At 44.5% G+C, this 27,500-nt stretch overlaps 1 protein-coding gene and 1 pseudogene across 1 annotated transcript in view; both read right to left on the bottom strand.

The window, feature by feature from the left end:
* Window positions 1-27,500, bottom strand: part of LOC144195896 (protein Spindly-B-like) — a 61,457-nt gene that overhangs the window by 31,230 nt on the left and 2,727 nt on the right. Inside the window, 7 exon segments of the mRNA XM_077715766.1 lie at window positions 882-1,022; window positions 6,880-6,990; window positions 7,114-7,212; window positions 11,207-11,347; window positions 12,432-12,623; window positions 19,528-19,704; window positions 21,514-21,702. Of these exon segments, the coding sequence (XP_077571892.1) occupies window positions 882-1,022; window positions 6,880-6,990; window positions 7,114-7,212; window positions 11,207-11,347; window positions 12,432-12,623; window positions 19,528-19,704; window positions 21,514-21,702 (1,050 nt within the window).
* On the bottom strand, window positions 8,128-11,120 carry LOC144196000 (uncharacterized; annotated as a pseudogene).

Below are 27,500 nucleotides of genomic sequence, written 5' to 3'. Positions count from 1 at the left end.
ACATTACAATAACCTTACAACAGCTGTCACTAACACAGGAATTTTAGTTGCATAAAATCTCAGTGAGTATAAGGATAAAGTGTCTTTTTCTATCCTACCCTTGTCTCTGTAAAAAATATTATGGTTGGAAGCGTAAGCATGTAAACAGAGGTCTGAGAAGCTATATCGTAAATTTTAAAAATTAGCTACCGTATTTACTCGCATATAAGCTACTTTTGTCTGAAATCGAGGGTACAGCCTATATGCTCGTAAAAACACGACATGCAAAAAAAATCTGCAAGTTGACGGTGCCGTGACACAATAACAAAATGGTGCCGTTGCGTCGGCATCGTGACACAAGCTAATGCGGCCTATATTTTTGTTAAACGAGCTCTTACTGGCGATATGCCTTTATTTTGAAATAAAACAAAATTCCACTTTGATTTTTCTTGTTGTATTTCTTGTAAAAAGTGACAACTATTGGGGTAATTTGAACCATTGAAAAAAAATTGATATTTTGTCTAGCAATATGGCTGTCACAACATCTTAAACTTCTGGTAAGAAAATTGTAATTTCTGTAATTAGAAAGCATCAGGTTCTCATCAAGATAGACTTATTTCTTTGTAATTGAATAATTTGATACCTTGCATTTAAAAACACCGGCATATTGACTTATGATATTGACCCTAATGTGCTTTTGATTCATACAGTATCTCAGAAATACCACTTGTGATTATTCTTAAGATTTTCCCTTCAAAGACATTTGTATTCCTGATTAAAACCATGAATATGGACGTGGAAATTGGGAATTAGCGCAGGCGGCTTATATGTGAGTAAATACGGTATATCCAATATCTTGCCGACCCACGCACATTGATGATTTCCAAATCATCAAAACTCACCTCAACCTTTTCAAGTCTTTGTGATTTAATCATGAGGTTGTGTATTTCATCATTTTTTACTGATAACAGAGACTGTAGTCTCTCCATTTGAGAGTGGTCAGCCTTTGAACATCGGAGTTGCATCAAAGTGGCAATGTGAACCTGAACAAAAAGAAATTTGAATTATTTTTCTATGATCTTTAAATTTAAAAAACAATGGATTAAACAGAATTTCAAAAATAAATTTGACTCGCTAAAACAAATGTTAAAACTAGTATATGGAGGCTAACTATATAAATTGACAGACGACCGCTGGACCGGCCATCCCAGCGCCTTGTCACGGGCCGCACAGACACACCCGGCGCCTCCTCACGGGCCGGACCGGCGAGCACGGCGGCTACCCATGGGCTGGACTCGTCCGGCCAGCCTCCCGCTTCCTCACAGGCCTGACCAGAGGACCGCCGGACCGGTCAGCCTGCCGCTTTCTCAGGGGACGTTTCATCAAAAGACGTTTGGTCGCCCGGACGTCTGGTCGCCCAAACGTTTTTGTAGAACGGACGTTTGGTAGAACAGGTTCAAATTATGACAGTTTACTGTTGAAACCAGCTCTCAAAATTCTAATTATGAGAGATTGAGTTTAATATCTAAATATCTACTGTTGAAACCAGCTCTCAAAATTGTGATCATGGGAGAGTGAGTTTAATATCTAAATATCTAATATCAAAATATAAATAAGCGCACTCATTCAACACACCGGCTGCTGCTGTCATTGACTGCAATAGGCATCGAATGAACCTTGATTCTACCTGGGAGAACTTGCAATGTTGAAATACTTTAGATGGTCATTTTTATCAAACAAATAAATTCTTGGTATACTTTTAGCCTGGGACTTTGACATTAAAATAAAAGGCAATAAGTAAAATTAATTTATTAACAAGAAGACAAAGCATATTCACAGATGGTGTTTTATTGAAGCAGTAAAACTTAAAATTTATGTCCAAAAAATTACATATACAAACTTAGACAAATTATGTACAAAGGGAATTCACAGATGGGAGTTTTTATTAAAATAGTAAAACTTACAAATTATATGCAATGGCTTGTAAGTGCTCTACTTTGTTTGCGAATCGATCTGGGTTTTCATAGTTCTCCGAGACCTTTTTCAACCGCTCATTAACAGGTGCGCATTTCTTTTTGGTGTGTCTAGGCATAATACCCCATGATGTCTGTTGTATTGTTATTTCCCAGTCATTCTGCTCTAATTTGAGTTTGTTTATAAGATGACATAAATTTGGATGGCGTCGCCTTCCCCTTAAAACAGCACCTAGCCAAGTGGTCTCAAAGTAGAGGAGAAATTATTTTAGGACTTCATCTGTTTCCCCGTCTACTGAAGCCTCAATTCATTAAATGCTTCTATGACTTCCTCCTTTGGGACGAACGCAAGCGCTGTAATTTTTATATGAGTTAAGTATTTATTGGGTCAGTGTACCATATTTGTAGGCCACATGCCTGTTTTTTTTCTCCAAAGGCATTGACTGAAATGGAAAAAGCATCCACATGTGTCAGAGTTAAGGAAATTATTTTCCATAATACTTACTATTGCAGCCTTTTCAAAATTCCTGTGGCAGTCAATGGCAGCAGCCGGTGTTAAATGAGTGCTCTTATTGATAATTTTGATATTTCAACATTGCTGCTTTGCAACATTGCACCAGAGAGAATGAAGGATCATTGGACACCATGGCAGTCGATGGCAGCAGCCGAAGTGTTAAATGAGTGGTCTTTTTGATAACCTTGATATTACAACATTGCTGCATCGCAAGTTTTCCCAGAGAGAATGAAGGTTCATTGGACACCATGGCAGTCAATGGCAGCAGCCGATGTATTAAATTAGTGCTCTTATGAAGGTTAATTGGACGCCTATGGCAGTCAATGTCAGCAGACGGTGTTAAATGAGTACTCTTATGGATATTTTGACATTGGATATTTAGATATTAAACTCTCATGATTATAATTTAGAGAGCTGGTTTTAACAGTGGATATTTAGATATTAAACTCACTCTCTCTCATGATTACAATTTTGAGAGCTGGTTTCAACAGTAAACTCTGTCATAATTTGAACGTCCATTCTACCAAACGTCCGTTCTACCAAACGTCCGTTCAACCAAACGTCCGTTCTACCAAATGTCCTGTTGGGTTTATTCTGTATTTCTATTATACATATATGTGTAGTAATGCATTTCTTTGTTAAATCATTCTTCCTATTGTTCGGAAAGTGCTCGAGGTCAACATCAGCCGTCTGGTCCACTCTCACGTGGACTTCTTATCCAAGGATTGTTTATCCTACATCTCACCCAGTATCGGGCTGTGGGGGCTGTTGATCGGGAGGCAGCAAGGACTCGGGATATCTGCCGCTTCCATAACACTCGTATAGTGTGCATACCTCGTGATGCACTTTGGGCTTCTTCATGTAATTGTTATATGATTGTTAGGTCAAATAAAGGCGTGATTGTTTTAATCCAAATGAGGGTGGTTTTAGTTTCTTGTTCTGTTATTGTTAAAATACCTTGATTGTTATTATAGTTACAGATGTTGTTTTTGCTTACGCATGTTGAATTAATCAACAACCTTGTAATTGTTTTGATTTATGGCCTTGAAGCCGTACGCAAATTACTGTTTGAGAGGATACTTTGAAGGAAGTCTTGTTGCTTTGCTGTATCTTCCCTTAAGTTCCTTAAAATATAACTAAGGCTACTTGCAGTGTTTGTCCGAACTCATCTTTGACCGAACCTGTCTGCTGTGATAGTTGCGACTCCCTGGTATATCATACCCCAGGGGGAGTCGTAACAAGCCCGTTCTACCAAGCGCCCGTTCTACCAAACGCCCGTTCTACCAAACGCCCGTTCTACCAAACGCCCGTTCTACCAAACGCCCGTTCTACCAAACGCCCGTTCTACCAAACGCCCGTTCTACCAAACGCCCGTTCTACCAAACGCCCGTTCTACCAAACGTGCGGCAACCAAACGTCCGTTGAACCAAATGTGCGGCAACCAAAAGTCTGGGGACCGTCAGACAGAACAAGGCCGTTCCGCTCGGCTGATTTCACGTAAATTACTTATTCATATATTATTTATTGGTTATTCATTTGTCGGTGTTGTTATTTGTAAATTATGTGGTAAAAGCTTTAAATGTCATTACAGCGGAACCTCGTCATACAAAGTTCTTGTCTTACGACAAAGATTTAGATAGAACAATTCGCCCGAAATACGATCAAAATTTCATGATGCGTCCAAGCCAGGTGGCCATGGCACTGTCTTTTTTGTATATCTTTTGTGTTTAAATATTTCTATGACCACTAGACGGACTTTGCATTTTTAATTTAGGGTCAACCCGTAGAACTAAGGTGAAAAAAGCTAAAAACAAAATTAGAATTCAGTTTTGTGTGAAATTACATTAAAAGTTGAGTGTCTGTATATAGTTATGCAAGTTAATTTAAATTTGCTTGTTTGTTTACGAGTGCGTTGTTGCCGTGGATAAAGTCCCCCCGAACAGCCCCCACCTCCGCCTCCGTGTGTCATTCATTGTCTCTCCCCTCCGCGAAATCCGTCTGATTTTACATCTATTAAACACATTTTGATACTATTAAATCACTTTCCAATCCAATATCCTGTTTTTGGTGTTTTTTCAGAGGGTAGGAAAGAATTAATTTGTTTTCAAATCATTTCAATGGGAAACGTCCGCTCGAGTTACGAAAAGCTTGTTATACGATCACAGTCTCGGAACGGATTACGATCGTAAGTCGACTGTATATTTTTCAAATGACAATAAAATAATTTAATTCAATTCAACTCTCCATTAACATCTACCTTGTGCGTAAAAAAAAACCTTGCAAAAGTTCCTCTTAAAAAGCTTTCCTACGGCAGCTCGGGAGATTCCACGAATGACTATCGAAGAGGAGGACTTGGACTGAAGCTCCCAATAAGATGTTTTTTTTATTTAAATTATTGTGGAATATTGAGGCACCTGGTAGTAGCAGATAGCAATATGTGTTCATGAGCCATGGTCAGGCTAACCTTAAAGATACTAGACTGTGCCGAGGTGATGACGGTCTCACTATACTGTGCCTAGACGTCAGACGCGATTGCGAAGGATGTCCTTCATTGTACTGCATAAAATATGCTGAGATAGTCAGTAGAGTGGGTCTTTGTTCCTGTCTCACTGCTGTCCAAATGTGCACTCTGTTCGAGCTTCAATAAAATCAAGCAGAGAGGATCTACTTTCACTTCGAGTACAGACAGTACTTTAAGTATATATATTTTTTAAATGTACAGATGAGATTAGTCTTTTCATACGCCTATAACTAACATTTAATAAATATACTTCTTGATAAATGCAGCTGTGTCTGGTCTACATTGAGCCCACGTGGCTCGGAGTGTCGCGAAATTGCTCATTCGACCCATGGACACAACAAGAAGTCTACTCTGACAAAGGTGGTTTGACCACAATGATTGAAATTCATGAGGAAAAAAAGCAAATAGTACAGGAATAAGTAAAAGGAGTGAGTTTTTTTTACCATTAGTCGGCACTGTTGAGTGTTTGCAAATAAGCCCAATAGGTCTGTTTAGTGTGTGACTCTTAATTAGGTTCAGAGGGTTGGCAGATATTTTAAATTCCAGCCGAGTAATGGCTGGTCAAAATGACAATTAAAAGATCAAGTGGAACATCACTGAGCTGTGAAACCACGCCAACCTAAAGAAAAACCTACATAACTATAGTAATAGTTGAGATACAATTGACATATACTGGTTGAACATTCGATTTGGTATGGTAGCTAGCTTAGCACATTGGCAAACACAAGTTGAACTTTGAGCGACAGTGGAGACAACACCCAGACAAGAAAAGTCTGTTTTCACACCTATTGGTGGCCATAGTCTTGGGAAAAGGTCCACAAATTGTGAGGTGGAAAAGTAAAAGTTGAGTTCAAGTTCTCATTTTTTCAACTTTAATTGAAGATGCCAGACTTCCTGTTTGGTTTAGGATACAGGAGACTTTTTTATGCAGTTTTCCACAAAGTTTTGACTCACCACATTACAAAGCACTTCCTGTTTTTGGCAAACGATCGGCTGCAACGGCAGAAAGCAACAATGTGTGGACATGGGTGGTAGCGTTCTTAGTCATTCATTATTATATATTTGCTTGCAATGAAGAACACTTTGCTTCACTTAGGATTATTAGTCTTACATTAGAATGTATTGGCTGGCAATGAAGAAGAAAGTTTTAAAGAACCATCGACCTCTCACACGGTCTTTCACACTGCTTGGGACGATCCGGAGAACTCTCCATTATTTTGAATTCGCACAGGGTGGTTCATACCGCTCCCATGGGAAGATCTGGCAGACCTCCATTTGTTTTGACAACTGATTCTTGTAAATCTAATGTAATAAAGCAGCAAGAGAGGCGTCGAAACGCCAGAATGAACCTAGGGCAAAGACGTATTAGGTTGGGTTCTCTCATGAAAGACACCGGTTATGAGTCAGACGTCTGTTTTATTTGTGTGTGCATTTGGGAATGCCTATTGGTGAACCTATCAATGTGCTTCCAAGTATAGCATGAAAAAGTCGTGTGAACCTACGGAGTGAAAATAGGACTTTCGCATTGCCACATCACTGTGGCGTTTCAGTTTAAAATGTGTGGGGTTCTTTTTCATGGGTCAAACTAATTTATATGAACATTAATCCAAATAGTCTTGGAAAAACAATTCTAACCATGAATTTTACTAGAACACAATTAGATTTACCTTTTTGGCACTTAAATGCAATTTGAACTATCCAAAATGCAGTGAAGAGCTTTTAAAAATATTTCAAAACATTTACTGAAGTTACGCATAATTTATTGTATATCGAATAAATGAACAGGAATAAAATTATGGTTATTCATTATGGTATGTTGGCGATCATGGCAATCTTAACATCAGAAAGCTTACCAGACACATGAGCCTAATACATAAAACATTGTGGTGTACCTTCATTCGCTGCAACTGTTGTTTATTGAAGTCATACTGTGTTTGAAGTGACTCGTACAGGACCTTCATGTTTTTAAGATCTTTTTCCATTTCATCAGATTTATCTGCCAACTGAAATACATATGAAGACAATAGATTATGAAACAGCATTATTAAGCATTATGTCAGGGCTGCACACCACAACGACCATGCGCACAGACTAAGTGCAGATCAGATTTTTCTAATTTAGTTTACCTCAGCAAAAACAGAATTTCCCTTGCTGTTTGGATCCTGGGACTGTTGTTGAACGGTTGACAATTGGGCCTGGAGTTCCCGGTTCATCTCACGGGATTTCTGTATAACAGAAGACAAATGAAGAAATAAAACCTAAGCCAGGTTTTAACGTATGACATGCTGTATTAAAAGTAAAACAAATAACAACCGAGTTTAACACAATTTTATGAATTATGCAAGCCCTGTGCAAGTGTCCGAACACGACGCACAGGAGATTGGGGATGGGTTTGTGCTTTTTTTTTTTAAATTTCAATCCATAAAGGCTTTTTGTAACCTAATTATATTGGTACTTGTACTTCCAAGTGCTTCAACATACAAAATGTTCAGATTGTAAAAAGCTTTGATTGGAATGCGAATCCTAAACCAACAAAGGAAAAAACAATTCAAGTTCCGTAAAAAAGTGAAATATTACCCAAAACATAAATACACTACCTGTACAGTGGTACCTCGAGATACGAGTTTAATGCGTTCCGGGATTGAGCTCGTATGTTGATATTTTCGTAACTAAAACGAACGTTTCCCATAGAAATCAACTAAAAACAAAATCATTCCAACCCTCTGAAAAAACATCCAAAACAGGATATGGGATTGGAAAAACAATTTTATTTGTTCCAATTTGACATCTATTAACAAAGTAACAAATAACTAGTGGTTTAATATTACTAAATGTGTTTAATAGTACTAAAATTATACAGATTTTGCTTGGGGAGAGAGAGAGACAGAGGGGTACTTTATCCACACTAAACTTAATTCTAATTTTGTTTTAAATTTTGATAATTTTCTTCTCCCCGCTTGGCTTCATTGGCCCCGCCTCCACCCTGACTGCAGGCAACGCGCTCTTAACAAAACATTAAACAAATGTAAATGAACATGGATTACGGTGCAGACACTCAAAAATACATTTAATCTAACCTTTAGACTAAATTTAATTCTAATTTTGTTTTAAATTTGGATACTCTTCTTCTCATGGCTTGTCTTTATTGGCCCCGCCTCCACCCTGACTGCACGGCAATGCTCTCGTAACATAAAACGAACAAATTTAAATGAACTTGGATACGATGCAGACACACTCGAAAATGTGTTTAATCTAACCTTACACTAAACTTAATGATGATTTTGTTTTAAATTTTGATACATTTCTTCTCCCGGCCGGGCTGGCTGTATTTGCACCAACTCCACCCTGACTTTCACATGTAACCTATCAATTGTTTGCTTTTGTATTCCCTTCAAAATATTCCCATAATGATGCACACAAATGTCCTCACAATAGGATAAAGCATGACCACTTGCCGACGAGAAGTAGTATTTACGCCATTCGCACTGAACGGAAAACACTGAAGAAAATGCAACGCTCCGCCTAGTGCACGCGGAGACATTACACGAGGGAGTTGCAGGGAGTGAGACAGTGCCCATGATGTTCTTATGAGCAGCCCCTTGTGTCCGCTGTCTGCTCGTATATCAAAATTTGTACCGTATCGCAAGATAAATATTTGCTCAAAATTTTACTCGTATCTCAAATTGCTCGTATGTCGGGGCCCTCGTATGTCGAGGTACCACTATTTTATTTTGCAATTGTCGTAGTAGAATTGCTTTCTCATTGACTATGTCATAACACGCCGCTGGCCTCCATTGGCTATGGGAAGCAGTGTCTCATTGATGTCAGACCCGAGGTTAATATGGTGTTGGCGGACATGGGGCCTCACACAGGTTAGTTACCAACTATTCCCACAGGTGAGCACAGCCCCAGCGCGAGCAAAGAACAATGCACTCCGGGCAAGTGCGACATTTTCATCTTTCTATGGCATAATGGCTGCTCAGCTCTGAAGTGAGTTCCTTATTAGTGTGCCATGAGCCAACATCACACATACTAGACACGCGCGCACAATCGCACACACAACCACACACACAACCACACACACAGTAGATTTAGACAGTTCGCACCCGATTTCACCCTTTGGTCTTCTATTTCCACAATAAAATAAAAGAGAATGTAAAATATTACAATGTAAGGAAAAAAAGATAGAAGGGCTGTGCAACACGAAAAACACGAGTGGACAGAGCTACTGCCACTGACTGTCGTGTAAACAGAGCGATCATAGAGAAAGGCGGAAAAAAAGTTTGGATTTTATTTAGTGCGCAACATATAATTGCTGCTGCGCGGAGCAGACGAGGGTAGTGCGCAATTACGAATGTGCACAGCTTAGAGAAAACATTGACCACAACCATGGTCTGCCAATCCAGTGTGTCTCGGTCTCTCTCTCTCCGCGCGTCTCTGCGTCTCTCTCTCCGCGCGTCTCTGCGTCTCTCTCTCCGCGCGTCTCTCTCTCTGCGCGTCTCTCTCTCCACGCGTCTCTACGCCTCTCCCTCTCTCGGCGCGTCTCTGCGCCTCTCCCTCTCTCGGCGCGTCTCTGCGCCTCTCCCTCTCTCGGTGCGTCCCTCTCTCGGCGCGTCTCTGCGCCTCTCCCTCTCTCGGCGCGTCTCTGCGCCTCTCCCTCTCTCGGCGCGTCTCTGCGCTTCTCCCTCTCTCGGTGCGTCCCTCTCTGTCGGCGCCTCTCCCTCTCTCTCCCTCTGACGGCGCCTTTCCCTCTCTCTCCCTCTGTCGGCACCTCTCCCTCTCTCTCCCTCTGTCGGCGCCTCTCCCTCTCCCTCCCTCTGTCGGCGCCTCTCCCTCTCCCTCCCTCTGTCGGCGCCTCTCCCTCTCCCTCCCTCTGTCGGCGCCTCTCCCTCTCCCTCCCTCTGTCGGCGCCACTCCCTCTCCCTCCCTCTGTCGGCGCCTCTCCCTCTCCCTCCCTCTGTCGGCGCCTCTCCCTCTCCCTCCCTCTGTCGGCGCGTCCCTCTCCCTCCCTCTGTCGGCGCGTCCCTCTCCCTCCCTCTGTCGGCGCGTCCCTCTCCCTCCCCCCTCCCTCCCTCTCCCTCCTTCCGTCTCCCTCCCTCTCTCGGCGCGTCCCTCCCCCCTCCCTCCGTCTCCCTCCCTCCCCCCTCCCTCCCTCCCCCCTCCCTCCGTCTCCCTCCCTCCCCCCTCCCTCCGTCTCCCTCCCTCCGTCTCCCTCCCTCCCCCCTCCCTCCCTCCCGTCTCCCTCCCGTCTCCCTCCCTCCCTCCGTCTCCCTCCCTCCCATCTCCCTCCCTCCCCCCTCCCTCCCTCCCTCCCGTCTCCCTCCTTCCCCCCTCCCTCCGTCTCCCTCCCTCCCCCCTCCCTCCGTCTCCCTCCCTCCCTCCCCCCTCCCTCCGTCTCCCTCCCTCCCCCCTCCCTCCCTCCGTCTCCCTCCCTCCCCCCTCCCTCTCCCTCCCTCCGTCTCCCTCCCCCCTCCCCCCCCGTCACTCCCCCCCCCCCTCCATCACTTTCGCCCCCCCCCCCCTCCGTCTCCCTCTCTCCCCCTTCCCTCCGTCTCCCTCTCTCCCCCCTCCCTCCGTCTCCCTCTCTCCCCCCCCTCCGTCTCCCTCTCTCCCCCCCCTTCGTCTCAACCTCCCCCCTCCGTCTCCCTCCCCCCCGTCACTCCCCCCCCCGTCTCTTTCGCCCCCTCCCTCCGTCTCCCTCTCTCCCCCTCCCTCCGTCTCTCTCTATCCCCCCTCCCTCCGTCTCTCTCTATCCCCCCTCCCTCCGTCTCTCTCTATCCCCCCTCCCTCTGTCTCCCTCTCTCCCCCCTCCCTCCTTCTCCCTCTCCCCCCCTCCGTCTCCCCCCTCGTCACTTCCCCCCCCCTCCGTCACTTTCGCCCCCCCCCTCTGTCTCTTTCGCCCCCCCCTGTCTCTTTCGCCCCCCCCCTCCGTCTCTTTCTCCCCCTCCGTCTCCCCCCTCCATCTCCCACCCCCCTCCTCTCCCCCCATCTCTCTCTCCCCCCCTCCACCCCCCCTCTGTCTCCCCCCCTCCACCCCCCCCTCCGTCTCTCTCCCCCCCTCCATCTCCCCCCTCCATCTCCCACCCTCTGTCCCCCCCCCCTCCATCTCTCCCTCCCCCTCCGTCTTGCACATCTTTTCACCACGAAATGTTTTGGCTTTATTATTCACGAGGCAACAGTATGTTGTATGGAGAACACAAGGAAATATATAAAATTTACCTCTAATGTCTGGTACCAGGTGGCAGCTTCTTTGTTTCTTTCGTCGATGGTTAACTTCAGATTTTGTTGTAAACTGCTATTGATCAATTTCAGCCGCTGCTCTGTGTGCTGTGATTCCTTTTGTTTCCTTTCCAACTCCAACTGCAACACAAGAATGCTTTAATAGTACTTTTTTTTAATTTTATTTTTCTTCGGTGTTGGGTTTATTCTGTATTACTTTTATAATAGTCGTATTAATTCATTTCTTTGTTAAATCATTCTCTTTCTATTCTCTGTATTAATTCCTTTCTTTGTTTAAATCATTCTCTTTCTATTTTCAAAGTGTTGCGAGGTCACGAGTATTGCCAAGTCATCTTTAACCTGGACGGCCTGTTCCAGGATGGTTATACAAACAATCCACCCAATCTGGGTCCTTGAGATTTGGTGGGCCCTTGGTGACGAGGCCAGGGCTATTCGGCCAATAACAAGAATGTTGTTATCGTTATGACGACCGTGCACTTCGAGTTTTTCTGTTTGTAACCATTATAGGATTATGATTATATTATATGATTCTTAGGTCAAGGAAGTTGTATAATTACTCTAATCTAAATGTTGTTAGGTCTAGTCTCCTGTTTTTGTTATTGGTAAAATACTTTGATTGTTATTGTAGTCCCAGATGTTATTTTTACTCATACGTGATGGAATGATCAACAACTCTGTAAATTGTTTTGATTCATGGCAATAAGAAGCGTACGAAAACGTCTATTCGAGGAGACGTTCGGAAGTTGTAAGGTGACACTTGCTGTAACGCTCCCCTTCGGAGGCTTTTATCTGTTGTATCCATTTCTATTTAATTAAATGTCAATAATTGAATAAGATGTCTGCCTGCAGTTATTGATAATTACGGACGAAGGTAATTATTAATGAACCTAACATTCGGTCACAGGGGGGTTCTAGAACCTATCCCAGCCAATCACAGGGCACATGGAGGTGGCCAACCATTCATGCACATACTCATACCTAAGGGTAATTTAGTGTTAAACCAGGCTACCCCGCATGGGAGGAATCCAGGCTAGCCCGGGAGAACAAGCAAACTACACACAGCGGGGGCCGACTTGGGATCGAGCCTTCGACCTCACAGTTGTGAGGCAGACGCACTAGCGACTCGTCCGCCGGGGACGCCCCTGTATATAGTTTGTGATGTATAGCTTTTATCTATTAGTAGAATCTAAAATGTGTCATTCACCTTGATGTTCTCCAACTCGATAAAGTTGCGCACATCCACTAACTCTGATAATGGTAAACTTTCTGTGTCCTCATTGAGAATCCGTAGTTCCTCCATCTTATTATTAAGAACCTCCGTCTTCATTTCGAGATTTTCTTTCAAATGTTCTTCAGTCATTCGTGACTCATCCAGTGATGACTGTAAAAGCATAATCTGTAAAGAAAAAAGTCATATGGGGGTCGGTGTTTTATGCAGTAAGTGAGAAAACAGGACAAAAATTAGTCATAATCAACTTCATCTCAGTTCATTTTCTGAACCGCTTATATCCTTATTAGGGTCAGAGGGGGTGCTAACTCCGGGCAGGAGGCAGGGGACACCCTGAATCAGAGGTCAGTTGGTCGCAGGACACAAGGCGACGGACAACCATGCCTAGGGGAAATTTAAAATGTCTAATCACCCTACCATGCATGTTTTTGGAATGTGGGAGGAAATCAGGGTACCAGGAGGAAATCCACGAATGCCCAGAGAGAAAATACAAACTCAAGTGGACTCACAAATGGACATGACCTGGATTTGAACCCAGGACCCCAGAGCTGTGAGGCTGAGACCCTAACCACTCGCACCACCGGGCCGCCCCATAATCAACTATTTAAAATTAAAAAAAATGTTTAAAAGACCAGTTTAGAGCAAATAACAAATACTATTGTTGGGTTTATTCTGTATTACTATTATAAATATAGTTGTATTAAGTCGTTTCTTTGTTAAATCATTCTCTTATTATTCTCAAAGTGTTGCAAGGTCATGAACTGCCGCCTAGTCCACTCTCACATGGACTTCTCCAAGGATTGTTGCTACATCCACATACCCAGTATCGGGCTGAGAGGGTTGTTGATCGGGCAAGGACTGGATATCTGCCATTTCCAGCAACGGAGCCCATAACAAAGATATTGTTTCTGCCACGTCCATAACACTTGTGACGCACTTCGGGTTTTTCTTTATGTAATTATTATACGATTCTTAGGTCAAGGAAGGCATAATTGTTCTAATCTAAATGTTGTTTAGGTCTAGTCTCCTGTTTTTGTTATTGGTAAAATACTTTGATTGTTATTGTAGTTCCAGATGTTGTTTTTACTCATACGTGATGGAATAATCAACAACTCTGTAAATTGTTTTGATTCATGGCAATAAGAGTGGTACGAGAACGTCTATTCGGTGAGACGTTCGGAAGTTGTAAAAGGAACATGCTGACTCTCCCCTTCGGAGGTTTTACCTGTTGTTATCCATTTCTATTTAATTAAATGTCAATAATTGAATAAGATGTCTGCCTGCAGTTATTGATAATTACGGACGAAGGTAATTATTAATGAACCTAACAACTATGAAATAGCTTTCAATAAGCCAAGATCTAATTCAGGGGTGGACAAAACCAGTGGCCGCTGAGAGTGCAGGTTTTTGTACCAACCAATTAAACTGTTTAACCAATGAGGTTTGTGCTCAAACAAGAAGCACCCGACGCAATCCACTGATTGCAATTCTAAGATACCAGATTGGTAGAACATCTTCCTTTTATAGGTTGGAAGGAAAAAAACGCACCCATTGCGGCCCATTGAGGAATAGCTTGCCCACCCTTGTTCTATATCCTATTCTGAACATATGAAAAGACTATAATGTAATAATATCTGAGTATAATTACATACAAAAAAAATTTAAATGTACTCAGCAAAAATAGTTCCTCTTGATATGAATAAAATAAAGTTTATGGAAGTACAGGGTTCCCCCGCTACTTCGCGGTTCAGCTACCGTGGACTCAGAGCTTCGCGTAATTTTTTGGGGGAAAAAATATTTAAAAAAAAATACAAATATTACCTTGAAACAACATATTTTATAGTTTTTTTTGTTATAGCATGAAATTCACTCTCTCTACCCATATTCTATATGGTGTACTGTATACAGGGGGAATAAAAAATATGTTTTAAAAAAATGTACATTTTTTTTTTTTTTGGAATTAAATTCAAATTAAGCATTTATGAAGGGGAATCCCTACTTCGCGGAAACTCACTTATCGCGGGTGGTCCCGGTCCCCATTAACCGCGATAACCGAGGGAACACTGTACCAACAGAGGTAAGGGAACAAGCACAGCCTCTTCGTGGCCCCTTCCATTCAACCAGACCTCTGGGCGAATGTGCTTCGTCAGGCGGGCACCCCACGACTCTGACCATCGACCCGGTCAGGGAGCTGGCGCCACCGAGACCCTGGAGTCTCCCCTCCCTCCCCTTTTTGAGATGGAGGGCCTGGTATCCGGCACTGGCCTCCCGCCTCCTCCTCCTTGCCGGAGATGTCGAAACGAACCCGGGACCTGACGGAGATTGCCACTACTGCCACCGTCCGATCCGTCGCGGCCAACCTCCGCTCCATTGCTCCGCCCCTACCTGCCCGGCCTTGCAGTTCAACCCCCGTCTGACTCCCAGCACAAAGTGAAATGCACCGGCTGCCAGCGTACCATCGCCAAGTCGACCCAGCCCCTCACCTGTCGAGCCTGCAGAGCCCCCTACCACCGGTCCTGCTCAGGCACTAATCGTGATGTTGCGGCAACTATGAGGCCATCTAACACCTGGTCCTGCCCACAATGTGCCACCACCCCGACACCGGTTACCTCCCAACCCCAACCCAACCCCCCAAACCCCCTCATACCCTTCCCAAAACCAAAGACGGACATCCCCGACGTAGCCAAGAGATCCACGCTGCGCATCTTGCAGTGGAATGCTGACGGCGCGAAGACAAAGTCTGCCGAGCTGGAAAAGCGGATGGTCGAAGGCAAGTACGACATTTGCTTGATCCAGGAAAGCAAGCTGCGGGCCAAAGACTCCACCCCGACCTTCCCGGGGTATGCTGTCGTCCGTGCCGACCGCCCCAAAGACCAACCCGGGGGCGGACTCATGACCCTGATCAAAGACGACCTCTCCTTCATGAACCTGGGCGCCTCCCTGCGGGGCCTCCTGGAGTCGTCCACGATCAAGGTACGTGTGACCCGGCACCGCTGGCTGACGGTGCACAACCTCTACGCACCCCCATGCCGAGATCCGGGACCAAAGTCCGAACTGGACCTCACCTGGATCGGGGCGAACACCGACGTGATCATCGGCGGTGACCTAAACGCCCACTCCAGCCTCTGGGACTAGAACCAGCCAAGCGACAAGCGTGGGGCCGACATCGAGGACTGGCTGCTGAGGAACTCCATCACACTCCTGAACAACGGGTCGGCAACAAGGGTGAACCAAAACACCGGCGGGCTTAGCACACCCGACCTCACCTTTGCCCACCCGCGGCTCGCCAACCATGCCGAATGGACTGTTGATGAGGACCTTGGATCCGACCACCTACCCCTGTCCATCTCTGTGGCCTGTGTCGTCCGCCCGTCGTGCCCGCCCCTACCAACGGCACGGATGAACCACAAAGACGTCGACTGGGCAACCTTCACTCAAGACGTAGTAGATGCAGTACTGAGTTTTGGAACCAACACGCCCGATGTTTTTGCAAAGCACAATGCCGCAGTGTGCAAACTCTCCTTCTCCAACGAAGAACGACACCGCATCCGAGAAGCGAAGCAACGGCTGGAGGCCCCATCAGCTGACGGCGAGAGCTGCGCGGATTTCAGCGAGCGGGAGCTCAGAACTGCAATCCATCAGATGCGACCGACGGGCGCCCCAGGCCCGGACAATATCCCCCCATCCTTCATCAAGGCGCTGGGACCTGCGGCCAGGCGGGAACTCCTGGGAATCTTCAATGAATCCTTCAGATCCGGCTCCTGCCCGCAGGCATGGAGAGAGGCAACCATCCTACCTCTCAGGAAGACTGGCAAACCTGCCAGTGACATTTCTTCCTATCGTCCAATCAGCCTGACCTCGTGGTGAAGACCCTCGAGAGAATCATCCACAACCGAGTGTACTACGAGGCAGAAACCGGAGGTTGGATCTGCAGAGAGCAGGCGGGCTTCCGCAAACTGAGGAGCTGCGAAGACCAGATCCTCCACGTCGCGCAGACCATTGGCGACGGCTTCCAACGGAAAAAAACGCTCCGGGGAGTGATGGCCCTGCTGGACTACTGCAAAGCCTACGACCGTGTCTGGAAAGAGGATCTCCCCCTGACGGCGCTGGACGCAGGCATGCCAGCCCAAACTGCCCGGTGGTTAAAGAGCTTCCTCTCCGACCGCCGAGCCAGGGTCCTAATAAACGGGGAGTGGGGAAAGTCCGTTCCATTGCGCCAAGGTCTCCCCCAAGGTTCTGTCCTGGCACCCCTCCTCTTCGTGTTATACATCAACAACCTCCGAAGAGTCATCCCAGCAGGTGTCGACATCGCGCTTTATGCCGACGATGTTGCCCTGCTGGCACAGAGTACACGCAAGGAAGACGCTGAGGCGGCGATCCAGAACGCAGTCGGAGCTGTCTGCGAGTGGAGCTGCAAAAAGAAGATGAAGCTGAACGCCTCGAAGAGTGAGGTCACTTTCTTCTCAACCGACCCAAGGGAGGCTTCCTGGACCCCGTCCGTCACTGTGGGAACAACGAGCCTGCGCTTTAACCCCACACCCAAATTCCTTGGGGTAAAGCTCGACAGGTGCCTGAGTTTCGGGCCACACGTGAAGGCCGTCACCAAGACAGTGACTTCCCGAAACCGCATCCTTGCCTCTCTGACCACAAAAGACTGGGGCTGGCAGAAAAACAGCCTACGCTCTGTCCACCTCGCCCTTCAGCGGAGTGTCATGGACTATGCCGCCCCAGCATGACAACCCTTCCTGTCGCAGTCCCGACTCGACGACCTTGGTCGCGCCCAGAACAGTGCCCTGCGCATCGTGACGGGCCAACTGAGGACTACACCAGTCGAGGCGCTGCAGCTAGAAGCGGGCATGTGCTCCTACTCCTCGCGAGTAAACCAACTAGCAGCCATCTCCTTTGAAAAAGCCCTCCGCCTTCCTCCTGATCACCCTCGGCACGAACTTGCTACTAAGACAGTCGTGCACCGTCTCCAGCGTTCCAGCTGGCGCAAGACCGCGTCGGGAATTATGTCCGCCCTCCCCCCCGCCCTGTCCAACCAACGAGAGGTCCTCCCGCCCCCCATCGAGTGCCCATGGGTGAACGACACCGACCTCTGGACGGTCTCTGCAACCCTTGGGAGTGCCACAAAACTCGATCCCCCGCCAGTCGGGAACGTGCCATCTCCACCATCCGTGCAGTCGCACCAGAGGTCACCATCTACACCGACGGCTCTGCTACCGATGGAACAAGGGCCGGCGGGGTGGCAATGATCGTCACCACTGGAGATCCGGCAGACCCAATCACCACGCACTCAAAGCTGATGCGTGGGGCCCCTTTCAAGTCCTCCTTCGAGGAAGAGAAGGCGGCCATGATGATGGCCCTGCAATGGCTAACTGACACGAACATAGCTGGTGATGTCGCAGTGTGCTCGGACAGTCAATCACTACTGACTGCCATCGCCAGCCACTCGGCCGACACCGGCGAAATCCGTCGTCTGCTGAACCAGCGCAGGGCTCGGACTGCCCTCCTGTGGACCCCAGGTCACTGCGAGTTGCCTGGGAACGAGATGGCAGACGCCCTAGCGAAGGAAGCCGCCTCCTCCAAGGTCGATGAGCCACGACCAATCTCATTCGCCCCAGCCAAGGCAACCATCAGACGACTAATTTGCGACAATCCACCAAGACCGGATCATCGTGCCGCGGTCGTCTACCCAAAATATAACTGGCGCCTAGACTGGCAACCTGTTGTCCCCGAAGAGTACCTGGGAAGGTGCTCAAAGCCTGTGCTGACCAGCTGTCTGGTGTTTTCACAAATTTTCAATTGTTCCCAGCAACAATCCATCATTCCATCCTGCCTGAAATCTGCTACCATTATCCCTGTCCCTAAAAAGAAAACCATTGACAGCCTGAATGACTATGGGCCTGTTGCACTCACGCCAGTGATCACAAAGTGCTTTGAAAAGTTGGTCGCCCACCATATCTGGGATGCAACCCTTACCTCAGTTGACCCTCACCAGTTTGCTTATAGAGCAAATAGGACCACTGAGGACGCCATTGCTACACACAGCACTGAGCAACCTGGAGCACCATGAGAACTATGTGAGGATGCTTTTCATTGACTATACCTCAGCCTTCAACACAATAATACCGGACATTCTGGGTGACAAACTTAACCAACAGACCACAAACTGTTAGACTTGGTCCCCACCACTCTTCCTCCATTACACTGAGCACTAGCTCCCCTGAAGGCTGTGTACTCAGTCCTCACTGAACACCACGAAAACTAGTCCTGGATTTTCGCAAACACAGCACAGATTTGGCCCCACTCCTCATAAATGGAGTATGTGTAGAAAGGGTCCAGCTCTTCAAAATCCTGGGATCCACGTCACGGATAAGCTCTCCTGGTCTACAAACACCACGGTGGTGGTGGTGGTGACAAAAGCCCAGAAACAACTCAAATTCCTGAGGGTACTCAGGAGGAACAACTTGGACACTTAGCTTCAGATAACCTTCTATAGAGCCACCGTGGAGAGTATCCTGGCATACTGCATTACAGTGTGGTACGCTGGAAGCACGGCAGAAGACAAAGTGAGAAGGCAGATATTGCCCCTGCTGAGTCCACACTCTCAGTAATGGGAATATGAGCCGATATTTTGCATTTACAAAGACAGGCATATTAACCTATGATATTGGCCCTAATTATATGCTTTTGATTCATACAGTATCTCAGAAATACCACCAATTGTGATTATTTTTCTTAAGATTTTCCCCTTCAAAGTAACATGTACTCCCTAATAAAACCATAATATGAAGGTGAAAATGGGAATCGGAGGTGGCTTATACACAAGAAATTGTAAAATAAGAAAATTCCAAGGCAATTTTAGGGTGCAGCTTACATGCAAGTACATACTGTACTCAAAAACATAAATACCATGCTGGGGGACCGGTTACACATTTTATATCCCATAAATGGTGAATTCATTTTCATTCAATTTTGGCAAGAGAAATAAAAATACATTTTATAGTGTTGTCAATTTAACAGGGTTTTGTCTCTTTACCTGGTCTTTACACTTTAAGAAAGACACTACCTTGTTGTTGAGCTCATTAACATCCCTTTGGTGACTTGTCTGTAGTTTTTCTTTTTCATCTTCCATGTGCCGCCTATAGTGTTTCTCCATATTTTCAGCCTCCCAGTGCAACGATTTAATTTGTTGGGTCCTCAGCACCATTTCCTTCTGCAGTGTATACTTGTCTTGCTTTAGATCCTTAGGAAATATATTGGATACAGAAAAACAAAGTGTTCAGAGGGAACAATAGATGTAGGGTAAAGTTGAGTAATATTCAAAACTGCCAACCTCCGTCAACCCCATTTGAGGAATATCCTTGTCCCATTTCCTGAGTTTGTCTGGCATGAATGCAATTCACGCAAAATCGATATAAAATGTAAAAAAATTAAAACGTAGGAAATTTTAAATCAAACTAGTATCATGTTTTACATTAATTGAAATATTGTTTTTGCAAACTATAGGGAAAGTACAGCATAGTTAAAATAAGTATAAAAAGTGAACAAAGTATAATTTGTGGATGCGTTCGGCCGAGGAATTTTTAACCCTGGAGGACCAAATAGGACATTGCTTTGTGTTTTCTAGGTGGGCGTGACCTCGGAGCTTAGTGCCACCCACTTCAATTTCTTCTACAAACCTCAACATGCAAATTAGCGATTTTGCAACACTCAACCTGCATCAGGTTGGATCTTTGTGCATGTCCAACTTGCCAGGGGTTTGATTTGTGTGGGAAGTGCTGGGGGCCCATTCAGTAAAACTGCATTTTTTTTACTTGGTTGTGTAGAGTTTTGTGTTCACATTAGTGTTCGTGTCCACATTTGTGTTCGTGTTCACGAGTATGTCTATTGCCCAGTTTGACGGAGATAAAGCTTTCTTGACGACAATATATATCAGGTGTAGGGAGCCTTTTAAACAGAATATACCCTCAAACAATTCATATTTTCAAATAGTTATCCTTGAAATCCATATTCAGGATTAAAAAATACAATAAAATGTGGTAAGTTTTGTCATTTCACCACTTTTAAAGTAAAAAAAGTCTGAATACTTTTGACAGCATTTTAAACTATTGCCAATCATTGCGTCTGTTGGGTTCATTCTGCATTACTATTATACATATATTTGTAGTAATTCATTTCTTTGTTAAATCATTAAGTCATTCTTTCTATTGTTCGGCTCAAGGTCATAGACAGCCGCCTGGTCCACTCTCACGTGGACTTCTTATCCAAGGATTGTTTATGCTACATCTCACCCAGTATCGGGCTCTGAGGGTTGTTGATTGGGAGGCAGCAAGGACTCGGGATATCTGCCATTTCCAGCAACTCACCCAATCTGGGGCTTCGAGATCGGTTGTTCTCTTTTGCAACGGAGCCAGGGTCACTGGCCAATAACAAAGATGTTGTTTCTGCCACTTCCATAACACTCGTGACGCACTTCGGGCATCTTTATGTAATTGTTATGATTGTTAGGTCAAATGAAGGCGTGATTGTTTTTATCCAAATGCCTTAAAGCCGTACGCGAAATACTGGTCGAGAGGATACTTTTGAAGACATCCTCCCTTAAGGTTCTTATCTGTGATCCAATCTATTTAATTAAATGTAAATAATTGAATAAGATGTCTGCCTGCAGTTATTAATAATTACAAAGGAGGGTAATTATTAATGAACCTACCAGCGTCTCAATGGGATTATGCATGCAGAAATGTCTAAAAAAAAATTAGGTTATTGGAAAGCCATAGGCATCCATCAAAACAGCCACTTACAATTCCTGAGCCATAGGTTCCCTACCCCAGATATATACCAATCCCTCCTTCCTCTCTCAACCACTTCTGCAACAAATTAATTTTGTAATTAGAGATCCCACCGTAGTTGCACCGAAGGAATGTCACTCAGGTTTGATATTCATCGTATGTTTCATTTCAGTGTACCATAGGTCCGCGGGCGGCCGGCGTGCCGCGGGTCCGCGGGCGGCGTGCCATAGCAGAAAGGGTTGGAAATATTCACAATGTCATACCTCCAGTGCACTTGTCATCTCCATTCTAAATTCTTCAAAACGAGTTTGCATTTCTGTTATCTGATTAAGCAATTCCAAGCCAGCTTGGGCAGCCTCCTGGACTTGAGCATCCATTTGCCTCAGCTTGTCTTCGAGATGGTGTATCTCATCAAATGTTGCAGTGTAAGACATCTGATGAGTGTAAGACATCTGATGAGACATTTTAAAAGTCTGGGTTAAAAATTCAAAATAAAGCTCAGCACAAATACTCAGCTGCGAATTTAGTCTGGTTTAAATTAGTATATCACCATAGGAACTGATTAATTTTGTTCAATAATTTGTTTTTCATTGGAGACTGGCACACTCCAGCTCAAGGCAAGTCCAAAGCTGCATGCCTCTTTCAACCCCAGGAGTGTCCTTGTCCCATTTCCAGTTTTTCCAGGTTGAATCCAATTCACGCAAATTCAATATAAAAAGGTTAAAAAAAAGTAACAGGGACATTTAAATAAAAGTGTGTTGCCTACTATTGAAAAAGTACAGCATAATGAAAAGAAGTATCTTTGTGTTTGGATCCTTCTATGTGCGTCCCACAGTCAGACATTCTACCATGTGTCACATTGGAGTGGCATTTGCATGTTGTGCAATGTGCAAATGTTGGTCCTTTTGGAGATGGCTTCAAATGGGATATTTTGTCGAACAAGAATCAATATACTTTTGCGAGTGTCTGGTTTTCTTATTATAAGTTTTATCCAAATTGCCATCGAACTTGCCATCAATTTTGCGCTTACCCGAGCAGGCATATTGATAAGACTTACATTGCTGTGTACGCCTACTTCTTTTTGAACAACCCCGGAAATATTGGAATTGCTCCAAAACAAAGGAATGATGGTTTAGTCAGCCTTAATAATACTTACTCCCCTTATGAAAATAAAACAAAAGGAAAATGCGACTTATATACTTATACGATCAATGCAGAATCAATTGCCATGCTAATGTCGCACAAGACGAATCATTTGTCAGATCTTGTAACTCGGATGATTCACAATGCACTAGTGCAGTGCTTCTCAATTATTTTCTGTTAGGCCCCTCCTGGCAAGAAGAAAAATATTCGCCCCCCCCCCCCCCCCCCACACTTTCCACCGTGACTATAAATAAAATCATTTTATAAAATTGTTATAAGTACAAAATTTTATACTTATTAACATTAAAGAATAGGAAAAAAAGAAAGAAATATAGTCAAACTTACAAAGAATAACTTTATTAAATCTTGTTTTAAGTCTGCAACAGAAAAGATTAAGTGCATCAATGCCTGAAATAAAAAATAAATAAATCCTTGTTTAAACTATAAACATGTTTGACCAACTTATGGCACCATTGCCAAAATTAAAAAAAATCAATAAATAATATTTAATAATATAACTAACTTATATTCAGTTCAGCAACATTAACTCAGGAGCACAATATATAAAATATTTGAACCTACAAACAATAATGAATTAAACGATGAGTGCTCATTTTTTCTTTATTTTTTTATCAAAATGAGGAGAAAGTCAAGAGTAATGGCTACTATGAGCACGTTTTGCAGTGCACAGCTTTTTGAAGCGAGGTTTGAAGCATGATAGTGCAACTCTCAACTCCTGCTCAATGTTTAGCTGGGACCTGTACTTGGTCTTCGGTGCAGCAACAGCAGAGAAGCCAATCTCACAAAGGTAAGATGTTGCAAAAGGAAGCAGAATGCTTATAGCTTTCTCCCCTAAGAGTGGATACTACCTCTCTACACTCAGCCAGAATGCACTGAGTGTCTGTGATGTGAAGCTCAGCCTCAATGTGGAGTCAGATGTCATGACAATGAACTGGTCCTCTTCTGCAGAGCTGAAACCAGTTGGAGCTGGTGCACTGAAATGGTCTCTCACCCAGTCATACTGGGAACTGTTTTCAGGAAAGTACTTTTTAAAGAATCCCATCAGTGAAGAAATATGCTGCTTAATGTGTGGAATCACTGAAACAGCATCATAGTCATTAGTGTCCAGAAATTCATGCAGGTTCTCGAATGAATCAGTGTTTCCTTCATCAAGTTGCCTTCCCCACATTGCAAGCTTTCGGGTGAAAGAGCGAATCTTGTCTGTGACCTGAGGGAGGTGTTTATCTTTCCCTTGAAGCTGTAGATTCAGTTCATTTAGCTTTCCAAATATGTCACTCAGGTAGGCCAGTTTTCCCAGGAAGTTCTCATCACAAATTTTTTCTGCCATTTCATACTTGTGCTCCTGCTCCGAAAACACTCTTATTTGCTCTCTGAGCTCAAAAACTCGGGACAAGACTTTTCCTCGTGACAACCACCTTGCTTCACTGTGATAAAGCACAGCTTGATGTTCAGCTCCCATCTCCTGACAGATGGCAGAGAAGACTCTTGTTTTTAGTGGTCTGGTCTTTATAAAATTGACTACACCTACGATGTCAGTCATAACCTCACTAAATTCAGGGGAAAGTTGCCTGGATGCAAGTGCTTCTGTGTATTATACAGTGTGTCCACTCAGCATGAGGTGAGGCTGTCTTGATGAGTGCCCTAAGTCCTTTATTCTTCCCTGCCATGGTTTGTGCACCATCACTGCAAACACCAATGCAGTTCTCCCACTTTAGCCCATTTTCAGTCAAAAAGGAGTCCAGAATTTTGAATAGCTCTTCAGCTGTGGCTCGGTCTCTGACATATTTACAAAAAAGTAGATCCTCACACAGGGAGTTTGACAAGTCAAAACGTACATAAGCAATAAACAGACAGTCTTTGTTGCTGTCAGTTGCTTCATCAAATTGTAAGGCAAAAAAACTATTATCTTTGAGTTTATCTACCAGCTGTTCTTGAAGATCGTTAGCAATGTCATCTATACGTCTGGCGACAGTGTCATTGGACAGAGGGATAGTTTTTAGTTCTGCTGCACTGGCGTCGTCCAGCATGACGGAGACCATGTCTAATGCTGCAGGCAGTATCAGCTCCTTTGCTATGGTGTGGGGCTTTTTGCACTGCACAATTTGGTACGCCACCTTATATGATGCTAACAGCGCTCGATTGTTTACTGAAGTAGCCTTCACAAAGCGGGATGACTGTTGGCAATATTCAGCACGTTTTCGCTGAAAAAACTCAACTCTTATCGGCGTGATTGGGGTGTAATGTATTTAAGTGACGGGCTAATTTATTAGGCTTCATGCTGTCCGCTGCGAGCATTTTTAGACACAGCAAACACACCGTCTTTCCTCTTCTCCAACTGTGGTCACAGTGAAGCCAAGCGCTAAATACGCTTCGTCGAATTTCCTCGTCTTAGCTTTCGGGTGACTTTCTTTTGTCTCATTTTCTTTGTCTCTCTCTGCTTTTCTTTTAATCCCTGTTAAAAACTTTTCCATGTTGGGGGTTGTTGAATAACGGAGGCTATAGACAGAACGCAGTCGAAGCTTTCTGTTCAGGCTACTCAACACTAACCAAGGCAACTGTTGTCTCGTGAAATGTTGCACTCTCGCAAACATGACAGAAGTAACAATGAGAGCGCCACTGCCAGCTACTGTAGTGGATGCGCAATTACACTTTATACTAGTACGGCCAAATAAAATCCTGTTCCCCAGGGTTACACGCCCCCCCCCCCCCAGGTATCGCACCAAGCCCCCCCAGGGGGGCACGCCCCACTATTTGAGAAGCACTGCACTAGTGTAACCGAAAGCATCCGGTTTACAGTGCAGTTTAATCAAATGTGGAAGATGCAGAAGCCGCAGGGATGGTGAATTCGAATAATTCAAAGTGGTAACAGACATTTTTTGGGGAGATTTCCAGAGTTTAGGAAGGTTGTCAGGAGTCCCGCAGTTTGCATTACTTGTAACGGACAAGTTGCCTTGCTGTTATACAAATAAAGTTGAATTGCACATTCAACAAAAAAAGTCTCAAGAATCCTCAGAAAGTGGTACCCCGAATTACAAAATGAATTGGTTCTAGATCTTTTTTCTTAACTTGAACATATTGAAAGCAGAGTGGTACCCCCACATGCGATCTTAATTCATTCCGGGACTGAGATTGTGTGTCGAGCTTTTTGTAACTCGTGCGAACGTTTCCCATCGAAATGAATTAAAAACAAATTAATTCATTCTAACCCTCTGTAAAAGCACAGCAGCTCACCAGGCCTATCTTTATCACTCCTGTGTCCCCTGGATGAGTTTGGGCAAAGTGTTTCTACACGTGTGGAATATGGAAGAAGAGATTGCCGTGTTATTGGAGCAACTAGGGAATTTCCTGAGCTGAGCAACGAAAGCTGGATTTGTGATTTTGCGTACGGACATTTTCACACTTGAAAGAGCTCAACGCGAAACTTCAGGTTTAGAATTAGTTTGTGTAAGACGTGCACAAACGTGAAAACCTTTATATCCAAGCTGTCTTTAATATCTAGGCCAGACCTGATCAATCCCATCCTCGAGGGCCGCTGTGGGTGCAGGTTTTTGTTCCAATAAATCCAGCTCAGAGAGTTTAACAAACAGATTTCTGCTAAAACAAGTACCACCTGACTGCAATCCACTGATTGCACTTCTAAGATACCAGATTGGTGGAAAGGTTTCCTCTTATAGTTTGGAACGAAAACCTGCATCCAGAGGCCCATTGTGGAATTAATTGCCCGTGTCTACTCCAGGCAAACTTTGAACAAGGCATTGACTCATGTTCCTACACTAGCCACACTGAAAGAGTGCAGAGAAAAAGTGAAACCTAAATCCAGACTTTGATGCGCTGGTTAAAAAAAGAGACTAACAACACAGTTCCCATTAAATCTGACATTTTTTCCATGACGCGCACATTCTCAAAGATAATGATGTCGACAATAACAATGTCTATTAACGCAGATTCCCCACTAGCAGAGGAACTGAACCATTTATTTGCCCGCTTTGAGACTGACAAAAATCAAACCCAGTCTCAACACCCCCACCACCACCCTGCAACAATACACTAACATTTCAGGAACAAGAAGTGAAACTGGTAATGCAGTCTGTGAACACCAGGAAGGCTGCTGGCCCTCACAGAGTACCTGGGAAAGTGCTCAAAGCCTGCGCTGACCAGCTGGTTGGAGTTTTCACAAAAAAATTCAATTGTTCCCAGCAAAAACCCTTCATTGCATCCTGCCTGAAATCTACCACAATTATCCCTGACCCCAAAAAGCCAACCATTGATATGCCTGAATGATTATAGGCCTATTGCACTCACGCCTGTGATCATGAAGTGCTTCGAAAAGTTGGTCGCCCACCAAATCAGGAATACAATCCCTCCCTCAGTGGACCTTCACCAGTTTGTTTAGAGCAAACAGGTCGACTGAGGATGCTATTGCCATTGCTCTACACACAGCACTGAGCCACCTGGAGTACCATGAGAACTACGTAAGAATGCTTTTCATTGACTATAGCTCTGCCTTCAACACTATAAAACCAGACTTTCTGACTGACAAACTCTCCCAACTTGGACTATCCTCTTCCATCTGCTGCTGGATAAAGAACTTCTTAACCAACCGACCACGAACTCTTAGACTTGGTCCCCACCTCTGGTGGTGATAAAAATGCAGACCAATGATGTCTGATGAGTGTGAGCATGAAAGGTTGTTTGTCCTTTTGTGTTTCTGATTGGCCGCCCACCAAGATGCAAGATACGATCGATCAGATATCAAGGTGAAAAATGATTTAGAAATTTGAAATCAATTTCTGAAAATAATGGAAAAATATTCAGTCCAATGAAAAAGTTGATGAAAATGCAGCAGCAGTATTCCAAATGCTATACTTGAAGTGGAGGAACAAATCTGCTCTGCGAAATGGGGAATTTGGGAGTACCAAGAAGAAAAAACGGTGCATGATATGGAAGTCCAAAGAACCATTGATGTATGGTGATAATGGCATTCAAATTGTGTTAAGAGAATAATTGTCAGGATTGACACAAGGTTGCAGATTTCGTTATGAAATCATTGTGCCTACATAACGAGATCAACTGGACAACATTTAGA

The sequence above is a fragment of the Stigmatopora nigra genome, chromosome 4 (assembly GCF_051989575.1).
Source record: "Stigmatopora nigra isolate UIUO_SnigA chromosome 4, RoL_Snig_1.1, whole genome shotgun sequence".
In the NCBI taxonomy this organism is placed as follows: domain Eukaryota; kingdom Metazoa; phylum Chordata; class Actinopteri; order Syngnathiformes; family Syngnathidae; genus Stigmatopora; species Stigmatopora nigra.
This window is presented reverse-complemented; position numbering and strand designations above follow the sequence as displayed.